This window comes from Citrus clementina, unplaced genomic scaffold, assembly GCF_000493195.1.
Source record: "Citrus clementina cultivar Clemenules unplaced genomic scaffold, Citrus_clementina_v1.0 scaffold_3, whole genome shotgun sequence".
Classification (NCBI taxonomy): domain Eukaryota; kingdom Viridiplantae; phylum Streptophyta; class Magnoliopsida; order Sapindales; family Rutaceae; genus Citrus; species Citrus x clementina.
Genome location: NW_006262339.1, coordinates 22,017,445 through 22,030,641, shown reverse-complemented (window position 1 = coordinate 22,030,641; position 13,197 = coordinate 22,017,445). Strand labels below are relative to the sequence as shown.

The window sequence follows — 13,197 nt, the reverse complement described above, 5'->3', positions numbered from 1 at the left end:
GTGACCTTCTACTAGATATCCTCCACATAAGTATGTGATGCTTACAGATGTAAGGGAGCCAAAATGTTTTGAAAAAGCCATGTCTCACCAGCATAATAGTGAGTGGGTTAAAACCATACAAGAAGAGATGAAATCCTTAAATGAGAACCACACTTATGACTTAGTGAAGCTTCCTAAGGGAAAGAGAGCACTGAAGAACAAGTGGGTTTATAGGTTGAAGACTGAAAACAACTCACAGCAGCGATATAAGGCTAAATTGGTTGTGAAGGGTTTTGGTCAGAAGAAAGGTAGGTATTGATTTTGAAGAAATACTTTCTCCTATGGTAAAGATGTCTTCTATCGGAGTTGTTCTGGGACTAGCAATTAGCTTGAACTTCGAAATTTAACAGCTCGATGTAAAGATAACTTTCTTACACGGTGACTTGGAGGAGGAAATATACATAGAGCAACCTGAAGGATTCAGTGTCAAAGGTAAAGAAGAACTTGTGTGCAAGTTGAAGAAAAGTTTGTATTGACTGAAACAAGCACCAAGACAGTTGTATAAGAAGTTGGATTCTTTCATGGAGAATCGTGATTTCAACAAGACTACGTGCGATCATTGTGTTTTTGTGAAGAGGTTTAGTGATAATGGTTTTATTATCCTTTTGCTTTACGTGGATGACATGTTAATTGTTGGCCAGGATGCTAGTAAGATTGGCAATCTGATGAGGGAGCTTAGCAAGTCGTTTGCAATGAAGTACTTGGGACTGACAAAATAGATTCTTGGCATGAGAAAGGCGACGAGTGCTTGTTGCGAATCCAAACTAATTGCTCAACTTACATGTTTATGATATTTGTAACTAGCTAATTGCTTCACTGTCTTTCAAATTATTTCTTTTTTTCTTTTGAAAGTGTGAAATTTTTTTCCGCATTGAAATTAAGACCAAAGACAGTGTTTTAACCCAAATCTATTTTAGAAAAGTATTACATACTGTGAGAACACTTAATTAATTATTTTTTAAACTCTTGGGTAAGTCTAATCCAACCCCGTACTTGCATGGAACACTTTGTTTCGTATACAAATACAATTAGTTGTCAGTAATAAGTTTCGGCCAATTTGCTGTAATTCTTTTCCTAACAGTTGTCTTTACCGGCCTTTTACCACTCTGGTTACTCTCGTGACCTACATTAATGGTGCTTTTACTCATGGGACTTAAGAATCGAAATTCGCAATTAGAATGATCCGTAGTGTATACTTCTTAAAATAGAAAAGAGGGAATGGAAATGAACTAGAGGGACTTCTACATTTTTGGAAAATTTGTGAAATTTGTTCAAACCTTTTGTGAAATTTGTTCATGGAATTCCTAACTAGTTACCGCCAACAGCAGAGGTGGATTACTAGCAATAAGCATACAAATTAGAGTCAGCAATTTTTATAATTTATACATATGGCTAGTAAATAAAAAGTAAAATAAATAAATCAATATAAAAGTGGTAAATTGATGTTTTAAAATTAAAAATTAAAAATACTTGTAAAAATAATATAAAACTTATAAAACAACATTAAACGTTAACTAGACTAGAAAATAGTTGATTTATTTATTAATTATGCAAAAAAAATCACTAATCAAGCCAAAAAAATCACTCATTAACTGAAAAAAAACTGTATTTAAATAATCAGAATAAATTTTATTGAATTGATTTAAACATGAATTCTATATTTATCCTTGGAAATTTATAATTTTTTTCATTTTCTATCATAATATTTGTTTACTACACAGAAAAATTAATTTTTTTTAAAAATGTAGATCAAGCCAAAATAAAATAAAAGTTATTTTTATATTACTAGACATATATGGTATATGAATAAAATTAGAATTAATTTTCAGTTTTATACATACTTTATCTAGTTTTAAACTTTACTTCTTATACTTAAAGATCATTTGGGGTTATTGCCGAATAAGTTTAGAAGGATGCAAAATTACCTTATCTTATAAATAACTTTAAAAAAACATAAAAAGAGTTTTATTCTCTCAACTATAAGCTTTTAGCGCGGCATGCAAAATACACCCCGTTTAAATCTAATCACACCTCTCTAATTTTTTTCTTTTTTTCGCCCCTATGAGGTAATGAAGTAGTTAAAAAGTATAACCTTTAGAATTTAGATTCCTTTCGCTTTTTTGCTTTTTTCACCCCCACTTTCTGAGATGACCAAGACTTGCTTTTGGAATACATATAAATTAATCTGGGGCAGCTGGAAGTTGCATTTTTGTTTCCAAAAGAAACATATTTGCCTGAGATTAACTTCTTTCCTTTGAATCAAGACACTTCATTGGAGTTGATCAGATCAATTAGGTGGCTTCGTTCAACACACTCAAAGCTGTAAGTTTTATTTTATACATTTCTCTTTTATCCTCAGAATTAATTTGCACATCCTGGATGTTTAAAAAAGGAAATAAATAAAATTGGAAGAAAGCTTTGAATGGTAATTTAATTTGTTATGTATCAACTCCTTGATTTGCTTCATTTTGAGGCTCTAATTAAGATTTGCTTAAGTAAAAGTCGGCAAACACGCTCTCCAATCATCATCTGAAAAACTTTTTTATTGTATTTTGGAAGTAAATGAGAGGCTGTCAATTAGTTTGTTTAGTTAAGAAGAAGATCATTAATTTGTTGTTCAATAATTTTATGTTAAAAGAAATTATTAAAGTAATTATGTTACATTATTTTTCTCTTTCTCTCTATTTTCTCTTTTTTAACACTAATAATTAATAATTTTTATCTCCTTGAATTTCGTAAGTCTCGATGAATCTTCAGGTTTGTAAATTTTTTCTTTGGATCTCGATAAATAACATTTGACAATATTTGTTGATCAGGCTGTGTTATACACAACGCAGATTTTATAAGTTAAATCAATTTTCACTGGAAGCTTTTAAACAGTAATTACAGTTTAGCATAATTTTTTTTAAGTGTATGGATTTTGCATATTTCTATGATAAAGAACTTTAATTTTTCTTTCTGTAAGGGTGGTCATCCAACCCACCCACTATTGATTAGTTTAAAAAAAATCAAACCAACCAATCAAATAAATATGTTCAACCCAACCCAATCTTATCCTTAAATCATTGTGCTGGGTCAATCGAATTGATTAAAACTAAAAATGAAACAAGTTCAAACATAAAAGTTGAAAAAAAAGAAGCTATTTGCTACTTAAAATCAAATTCAAACAGTAAAAAGCATATTGATTCCCACCTGGCTGGACTCCATTAAAGTTTCAGTAATAAAGATCATTATGTTTACCATTAATTCCTATAGATTGCTGATAATTTTAATATTTTTAATTAGTTATTAATATCAACCGTTGGATTCCACTCCATTTTAATGGAAATATGGAATCCAATGGTTTCAACACGGCTAATGGGCAGAATGGCAAAGATGCGTATACAATTGAAAAGCCTGATAATTTTCGTTTAGATTCCTTGAAGCTTCCAGGAAGTTCGATGCTAAGTTCATCGTCTGAGTAAGCAGTGACAACATTTATTGATTATTAAAGAGGCCACTTTTTGACAACAACACAACTCCTATTGCTTAATTTATTTTTTCCCAAAGGATATTTACATGAATAAATTCTTTGAATCAAACACTGCATCGGAGTTGTGGTAATAATAATAATAATACTGCATTGGAATTCATTTAAGGGCTTCCTGCAATACACTCAAAAGCTGTAAGTTCTATCTCATAAATCTCTCTCTTTTATTTTCAGAATTAATTTTGCACATCTTGATGTAAAAGAAAAAAATGTAAAAATTGAAAGAAATCTTTGAATGTTAATTTCGTACAAACACTCTGCTTTCTTTTAGAGGCTATAATCAAGATTTGCTTAAGCAGAGATTGGTGTGCACACTCCCCGATTAGCATCTAGAAAAAATTTATATTACATTTTGGGGTTTATCATGTGTAAAGAATTTAGATCTATTTTAATCAGCATAAACAAATTAAAACGGTAGATATATTAATTTTTCTAATTAATTAATCCTGAAATTACTGTTCACGGATTACTGTTTATACAATATTGTTCATGCAATACTATTTAGAGTCACTATTCATACGAGTTACTGTGTAGGTTGTCAAAAAAAGTAGAATTTATATATAATTTATAAAATTTTCATTTTTGTGATGCCCATAATTTTGAATGAATCTTATTGTTTGCATGGTATTGTGCGTTCACTGGATTTCACTTGATTTATTCTAAATTTTCAGGAACAAATTAATATAATGGCTTCCACGAGCTGCCAAGATGTCTCTCATAGGAAATACGATGCCTTCTTAAGCTTTAGAGGAGAAGACACCCGTCAAACGTTCATAAGTCATCTCTATACTGCTTTGAACGATAAAGGAATTTATGTATTCAGGGATGACAAACAACTTGAGAAAGGAGGATCCATTGCACCAAATCTCCTTAAAGCAATTGAAGAATCAAGAATTTCAATTATTGTTCTCTCAAGAAACTATGCTTCTTCCACTTGGTGCTTGGATGAACTTGTCAAGATTGTTGAATACAAAAATAGAGAGGATCAGATTTTTCCAATTTTCTATGATGTGGAACCAACTGTTGTAAGGAAACAGACAACAAGTTTTGGAGAAGCTTTTACCAAACACGAAGAATTTTTCAGGGATAATATAGAAAAAGTACAAAAGTGGAGACACGCTTTAAAAGTGGTGGCCAATATATCAGGTTGGGAATTGAAGGACAGGTAATCATTCTTATTCTCAAATATTATTATTATTATTATTATTATTTTGTTCTGCATGATTAGTATTCATGATTCAACATTGTTTTCAATTTAACAGCTTCTGTTTAATATGTATATATATCATATGATGTGTCGTTATTAAAGTAGTAGTGCTATAAATGAATTAATATTTGCAAATGAATAGATATGGATGTTGATACTATAAATTATTGTGTTCTGAACTATTGAAGACTATACATATGTATCTTGTGTTGCTTTGTGCTCTATTAATCACATCTAAAAAATAAAAATAAAACATTACTCTTAGATTGACTCTTTAGTAACTGTTAATAATAACAATGACAATAATCGCAAGCCCAATGCTACCATCAATATCATTACATATTTAGCTAATTGTAGTGCTACACATCTCAAATTTTTTATTTCAAAAAACCATCCCAAAATGATGTGACGTCCATCAATTAGTTCTTGAAATAATATAATTAACTCACTCGAATCTTCTAAAGAATTATCAACCACTTATTAAATGACACATCATTTGGGACATTTATCATCATCATCTAATTGATTTCATGTGAGCAATAATTGTTCTTATAAAAAATTGATATAAATTCTCTTTTAATCTAATTTATCCTCCTACAGAAAGAAATAATATGTACATGAGAAGAAAACAGCAAAAGAAATTGAATTTTCTCATTCTTGTTGTTTCTGACCCACGCGATAATATATGTTACTTGCTTATACGACTTCAATTTGATGAAGTGAATATTATATAGTTTGGATTGTATACATAATATGGAATTGATTTGTTACTATGTTTACCCAAACTTTAATTTAACAACAGTAATCTTCTCTTGTTGTTTTCAATTTGCAGCAATGAGTCAGAATTTATTGAGGAAATTGTCAATGTGATATCAAGTAAAATTCGTACAGAGTCAGAGATTCTTAAGGAGCTAGTAGGAATAGAATCACGCTTGGAGAAACTGAAGTTTCTTATGGGTGCAGGGTGCAATGATGTTCGTATGATAGGGATATGGGGTATGGGAGGTCTAGGAAAGACAACTCTTGCAAGAGTTGTTTATGACTTGATCTCCCACGAGTTTGATGGTAGTAGTTTTCTTGCTGATGTTAAAGAAAAATATGATAAAGAAGGCAGTGTAATCTCTTTGCAAAAGCAGCTCATTTCTGATTTACTGAAGCTTGCGGATAATAACATACGAAATGTCTATGACGGTATTAACATGATAGGACGTAGGTTGCGACAAAAAAAGGTCCTTCTCGTGATCGATGATGTCGCTCATGTTGAGCAACTACGAAGATTAGCTGGAAAGCGCGATTGGTTTGGCCCGGGCAGCAGAATCATAATAACAACGAGGGATGAACATTTGTTGAAGTTGCATCGAGTCGAGGAAGTTTTTAAGCTTGAGGCACTAACTTATGATGAGGCACTCCAACTCTTTTGTTTGAAAGCCTTTGAAACACAGAAGCCCAGGGAAGAATATGTTCATCTATCTCAACTTGTTGTAAATTATGCTGGTGGTCTTCCATTAGCTCTCAAGGTTTTGGGTTCTTTTTTGTTTGGTAGACCTGTGGACGAGTGGACAAGTACCTTGGAAAGACTAAAAAGAGAACCTGAAAATGAGATTCTAGATATACTCCAGATAAGTTTTGATGGCTTGAAGGAAGCAGAGAAGGAAATATTTCTCGATGTTGCGTGTTTCTTTAAAGGGGAGAAGAGAGATTACGTGTCAAAAATTCTCGATAGCTGTGGTTTTGAACCGGTAATTGGCATTGGTGTTCTTATTGAAAAATCTCTATTAACAATATGTGAGAGCGACAGACTATGGATGCATGATTTGTTACTAGAAATGGGTCGACAAATTGTTAGGAGGCAGTCCCCACGGGAGCCTGGAAAACGCAGCAGATTGTGGGAGGAAGCAGACCTATGCCATGTATTGTCACAAAACACAGTAAGTGACTAATAAAGGGGATCGGAAAATTTTTTTTCTTTTACCCAGTAAAATCTCTAATGAACTATTTTGTTGATAATATTTAGGGAACTGAAGTAGTTGAAGGAATAATACTTGATGATTATTACTTTCTCCAAGATAAGGTTTATTTAAGTGCTAGTCCGAAAGCATTTTCAAAGATGACCAACCTACGATTGCTCAAAATCTGTGGTCTGCAACTTCCTCAAGGCCTTGAACACCTCTCTAACAAGTTGCGGTTACTTGATTGGCATGGATATCCTTGGAAATCTTTGCCATCAAATTTGCAATTGGATAAAACTGTGGAGTTTAAAATGTGTTACAGCTGCATTGAAGAATTATGGAAAGGAATCAAAGTAAGATCAATGTTTTGTCACTAATTTATTTTTTTAGTGAATAATTGTTGATGACAATTTTATTATTATAGCTGTATATAAATTAAGAAATATCATTTCAGCTCCTTTTTGTTTTCAACAGCCTTTAAACATGTTGAAAGTCATGGAACTCAGCCATTCAGAGAATCTGATTAAGACTCCAGACTTCACAGAGGTCCCAAATTTGGAGGAGTTGGATGTTGAAGGATGTACAAGGTTACGTGAGATTCACCCATCTTTACTGCTTCACAATAAGCTGATTTTGTTGAACTTGAAAGGTTGTACAAGTCTTACAACTCTTCCGGGAAAGATTTTTATGAAATCGCTTAAAACACTTGTTCTTTCTGGTTGCTTGAAATTGAGGAAATTTCCACACGTTGCGGGAAGTATGGAGTGTCTGCGGGAGCTTCTTTTGGATGGAACTGATATCAAAGAACTGCCACTATCAATTGAACTTCTATCTGGACTTGTTCAGTTGACTTTGAATGACTGCAAAAGTCTCGTGAGACTTCCCAGCAATATAAACGGTTTGAAATCACTAAAAACTTTGAATCTCTCTGGCTGCTCCAAACTTGAAAATGTGCCAGAGACGCTTGGGCAAGTAGAAAGTTTGGAAGAACTTGATATAAGCGGAACAGCTATAAGACGACCTCCATCCTCCATTTTTCTTATGGACAATCTTAGAACACTCTCTTTTTTAGGGTGCAATGGGCCACCATCAGCTGCATCATGGCATTTGTTCCTTCCCTTCAATTTGATGGGAAAGAGTTCATGTCCTGTGGATTTAATGTTGCCTTCTCTGTCAGGTTTGTGCTCTTTAACAAAATTAGATCTCAGTGACTGTGGCCTAGGGGAAGGAGCAATCCCGAGTGATATTGGCAACTTACACTCATTAAACGAGTTGTATCTGAGTAAAAACAAATTTGTTACGCTGCCAGCAAGTATTAACGGTCTTTTAAATCTTAAAAACCTAGAGTTGGAAGATTGTAAAAGGCTTCAATCTCTGCCACAACTTCCATCTAGCATAAACGTAGTTACAGTGAATGGTTGTTCTTCATTGGTGACATTATCTGGTGCTTTAAAACTAGGTAAGTCCGACCACACAATGATTAATTGTATAGATAGCTTGAAATTGCCAGGGAACAACAGTTTTGCAATTTCGATGCTACGAGAGTACCTTGAGGTCAGTCTCTCACTCCGTTTCTTCCAGCTATGCCAAGATTATGCCTGACAATTAAGCAATGGTATGGACCTGTTCATTTTTTGTTTTTCTGTTGCAGGCAGTGTCAGATCCAAGCCATAAATTTAGCATTGTTGTTCCAGGAAGTGAAATTCCAGAGTGGTTCATGTATCAGAATGAGGGTTCTTCAATAACAGTCACAAGGCCTTCATATTTGTATAATATGAATAAGGTTGTGGGATATGCTATTTGCTGTGTTTTTCATGTCCCTAAGCATTCAACTGGTACCTATTTATGGCGTTCGTATTCCCAAGTTGAGTTACACTGCTCCATGGATGGTTCTAATGTCAGTCATTTTATTCGTTCTAGAGGGAACTTCGGTCATGCTGGGTCAGACCATCTTTGGCTATTCTATTTGTCTCGACAAGAATGCTACAATGATAAGTGGAATTTTGAATCTAATCATTTTAAGTTGTCATTTATTGAAGAAGGTCTATATCGGCGAGGTACTGATTTGAACGTGAAGAGGTGTGGCTTCCATCCAGTTTATATGCACGAAGTTGAGGAGTTGGACCAAGCAACAAAGCAGTGGACTCATTTTACTTCTTATAATCTGTATGAATCCCCTCACGATTTTGTTGGATCTAATATGGAAGTAGCCACAACATCAAAGCGAGGCCTTGCAGAAAGTGCTGGGACAGCTGAAGCCAGTGGCAGTGGCTGCTGCGATGAAGATGAGGAACCACCACCTAAAAGATTTAGACAATTCAAATGAAGGGCAAAGCCTAGTGTAACAGTGTAAGTACACATCCCAATTTCAATTTATGCTCTTTAAATTTGCACATGGTATTTCATTTAGTTTTTATTTATTCTAATCTTGCAATTTATTTTCACGTTAAATTACTAGAAATGCTCTACTTGGATTCAGAAGTTGGTCAGAATCAGAATGTGTTGCTCGACCAAATTGAAGCTTTGTATTTTGGGATTTCTCACGAGTTGAAAATTAAAAAAAGAAGGAAAGTTAGTCCTCTGTCTTGCATTCTTACTTGTTTCTCCGTTTCATTGCAGCATTCTGTCATTTTGTATCCATTATTAAACGTCCGAGTTTTTGGGTACACTTGAAAGGGCTGAGGACTGGGGTCATAATTGATGAATTGCATACAAATTGCTATGAGTGAACAATAAAATAAGTATCTCATTGCAATCTGGTTAAATATATTCTTTTATTATTATTATTATTATTTTCACTCTTTTGGCGTACAGCTTCTACTGTTCTTTCTATTTGAGTAGGCCAACTAAGCTTATTCTAAATTATACAGCACATGAAGCTGATATGGATTTTCGCTTGTTGAGATTCTTATTGAATTTGCATAGATTTTACCCTAGAATAACACTAGCACCTTCTGATTTGACATTTCAAATTAAAGCAATTTTAAGTCTCACAAAAAGCTGCGAATTAAAGAAACTGTACAAATTATAACAATTTATAGAGAAAAATGAAATTGAATGACAAATGAACTTTGATGAAGTAAAATTATCATTTATGTATGAAGATCATATCACATATTTTTCTGTACAAGGATCATATCACATATTTGACCAAAAAGATTTTTGACCCAAAAAAAAATATATTCATGGTTGTCTTCATTGTGAACATTTGTGATTCTTATCCCTTTTATTTTGATGTTGGAACTTTTTTGGGCCTTCATGAGTTCGTTGAATTTAGCTGTGCTTATTTAATTTGAGTTTTTTTTACTTTTGTTCTTTTTACGCTGGATTATTGACCCCCCGATCTTTTCATAAAACCTTTTTTTATTACTTTTTTTTTCTAGTTATTCTTATTGGTAACTCCCAAAATATCCCTTTTTTAATCACTCATCTAATTTTTAATATTATTTTCTTATCAAAGTTGAGGTCTAGCTTCACCGCGAAGCTTTTCTAAGACTTTAAGTTTTAGGTTCTTGTTTCAATAGATGTGTGAGTTAATTGTAAAAATATTTTTTATTATTTTCTTGTTAATTCTTTTCACGGAGTCGCATTATTGACACCCCTCTTATATCCTTGTAAGACCTCTTTTTTTTTTTAAAAAAAAAAGGTTATTCTTACTTTTAATTTAAAAAATGTCCTTTTTTTATACACTCTTCTAATTTCTTTCTTTCTTTCTTTTTTTAGCAGTGTTGTTAATTTCAAATCAATCCTACATACGAATTAAAAAATTTTATCGGTGATGAATTTTTTAATGTTAATCATTGACTTAAATTTAAAATACTTTAAATTATAATTTATTGAATTAAATTACACATATTTTAAATTATAATATAATTGTACGTAATCTGTAATTAAAAAAAATTATTCAATCAATAAGAACTACAAAAAGAATAATAGAATATTTTAAATTTAAGAAAATTTAATTTCAATACGCAGGAAGTCATGACAAATTAAAAAAAAAAAAAAAGGGACGTTAATGAATACAGTTAATTTGCAGGAAAAAAGATCTAATTGGTTGACTAATTGTTATTTATCCTTATATATAGTTGTATTTGAAGTTGGGTTTTTTTAAGAATGACAAAGGGGTGCTCATAGGGTCACTCTTTCTACAAGTGTGCTCGACAGCTATTCAATTTATTGATTCTAAGTTCGGAACAGCTTGTAATCCATAATCAAGAAGAGTCAAGTTTTTGACACCCCGAAAGTCTCTAAAATAATCTCATACGCGCATATCTTTATCATAATTTTACTTATTTATTTTTTTGATATGATGAGGCTCTAAAAAGAGCTAGAATAAAACAGAACGCGGGTAAGCCACCCCATACAAGTCATGGTACAAAAGAGGAGTCACACCAGGTGGGGGATTAGCAGGATGATGAACACCTAGAGGAAGAGATAGAGCATAATTAGCGAGATAGTCTGCTGTGAAATCTGCCTCACGGTAGACATCGTTAATGATAATGTTGTTCCAATTACGCTGCATAACCTCCTCGATAGGCTGAAGAAGGGAAGTGTACTCATTGTCAGTATCCACAGGCTTCCTAACCAGTTCAGTGACACATAGGCTATCAATTTCCACCACCAGCCACTTTATCCCATGCTCCCATGCCAGTTTTAGACCATGATATAAACCCCATAACTCAGCCACCGTAACAGAGCAATGCCCTGTATTCATTCCGAAGCCAAAGATCCAAGCCCCTTTGTGATCACGAATTACTCCAGCACTTGGTGCTCCTGTTCGCTTACAAGCTCCGTCAGTGTTCAACTTGCATCATGGCCAAGTTGGGGCATCTCCATGCAGTCCATTTGTTTACTCTCCCGATGTCGTGACTAGGCCTGTATTATTTATGCAGTTGATTTTCTCTGCTCTGGTTCGAATGTCATGAAGCATACTCAGGTTGTCAACAGAGGTATGCTTAAATTGAAATTGATTGCGTCAGAACCAGAGACGCCGACTAGCGATTTATTTTTTATTTGTAGACATAATTTTGATATGTATAACATTATATTACTACTGTGCTTACATTCCTGTTTCGTACATAATGTATAACATTACAGCAATAATGTTTTAGATGGTTTTCTCATCTGGTCAAATGACTAGCCTACCATAAACAATATTGTTTACTTAGTATCATCATATCATATATTTGATCTTATCTCATTTATATTTATATTTTTATTATTTCATTTGTCTTATTTTAGTTACTTAGTATGTACTGTACATATAAATAATTCATAAATATAATATTACCTGTATATTTACATTTCTGTACTTTCCTGGAAGATGCTCCAACAGCAAATTGAATAAACAAAATGAAATGTTGTGTCATCTACTAAACAACAAGAAGGAGAGACAGAGGAAAAAAAAAACACAATAGAGAAAATGATAAGCGGAGAGGTTGGTTTATTCCATGTATCTTATTTGTCATAAATACTTATTGTTTCATTAAGTAATATAAATTATTATTTAACTATACTTGAAGAAAAGTCTCTGTGTTTAGATGATCGAAGCTTTTGTTACCTTTGATAATGTCTTTGATTCCATTCTCCACCGTTGACCATAGTCACTCTTTATAATTATCTTTTGCAAATACTCTTGAGTCTTTTCTTTCTTTCTTTCTTTTTTTTTTTTTTTTTGGTTGTTGATGGGATGGATTAAGTGTTTGTAATCCCTCAATAATCAACTGTAAGTGATCACATAATAATTGACTTTAAGTGTTTCATTTTGCGCTCCCCACCCCCCCCCTCCAAATTATATTCTTGACCATAGTAACCCCAAATTTGGTATTATATTTTAAAAATCAATATAAATATATTATTAAATGAATTGGCAAGCTTGGATTGAGGATTTTAGGAAGAAAGACAAATATCTATATGAATATGATCAGATGAAGAGGGGAGTTGTTGAGGAATTATGGTATTATTCTCATGCCTAGGACGTGTTGGATAATATGCCCACGAAGGAACGTGCATCCCACCTGATGTGTTGCATCAACTCTATGATTTGCCAAGCAAAAGCAATCAATCAACAAGGTCAGTTTGTGAATGTTTGTCCTACACGAGTCATAGCTAGTGAGCACATTTTGAGATTCCTTCACTAAATATGTATTGTTTTGATTCAATATAGCGAGCACAAGCCCAGTGTTTATTTAATCAATTACAATTAGTTTTTCTAGCGACTAACTTTTTTGCAATTTTCTAAATAAAAATATACGTGACAGAATCTGATTATTTATTGTTGAATGAACGATGTGGTAGAACAAAGGAATTGTCGAATTTCTTGAGTTTTAGACATAAAACAGAGTCAGGCCATAGAACGCATGTATGAAGAAATTATCATCTTCCGATGATTGAAAATTATCATCACATTTATAGTAATGATGCTGTGCTTTATTCAAAATTATTTCTTCCAATAGAGAAGCAATCAATAATGG

General features: G+C 32.9%; 1 protein-coding gene across 1 annotated transcript; it reads left to right on the top strand.

Moving 5' to 3' along the window:
* Nucleotides 1-4,254: 4,254 nt before the first annotated feature.
* LOC18048535 (TMV resistance protein N) lies at nt 4,255-13,113 on the top strand. The gene is made up of 5 exons (XM_024187130.1): nt 4,255-4,733; nt 5,608-6,703; nt 6,790-7,077; nt 7,199-7,382; nt 13,055-13,113. The coding sequence occupies exons 1-5, from the start codon at nt 4,255-4,257 to the stop codon at nt 13,111-13,113; spliced, it is 2,106 nt and encodes a 701-aa protein (XP_024042898.1).
* Nucleotides 13,114-13,197: the final 84 nt, after the last annotated feature.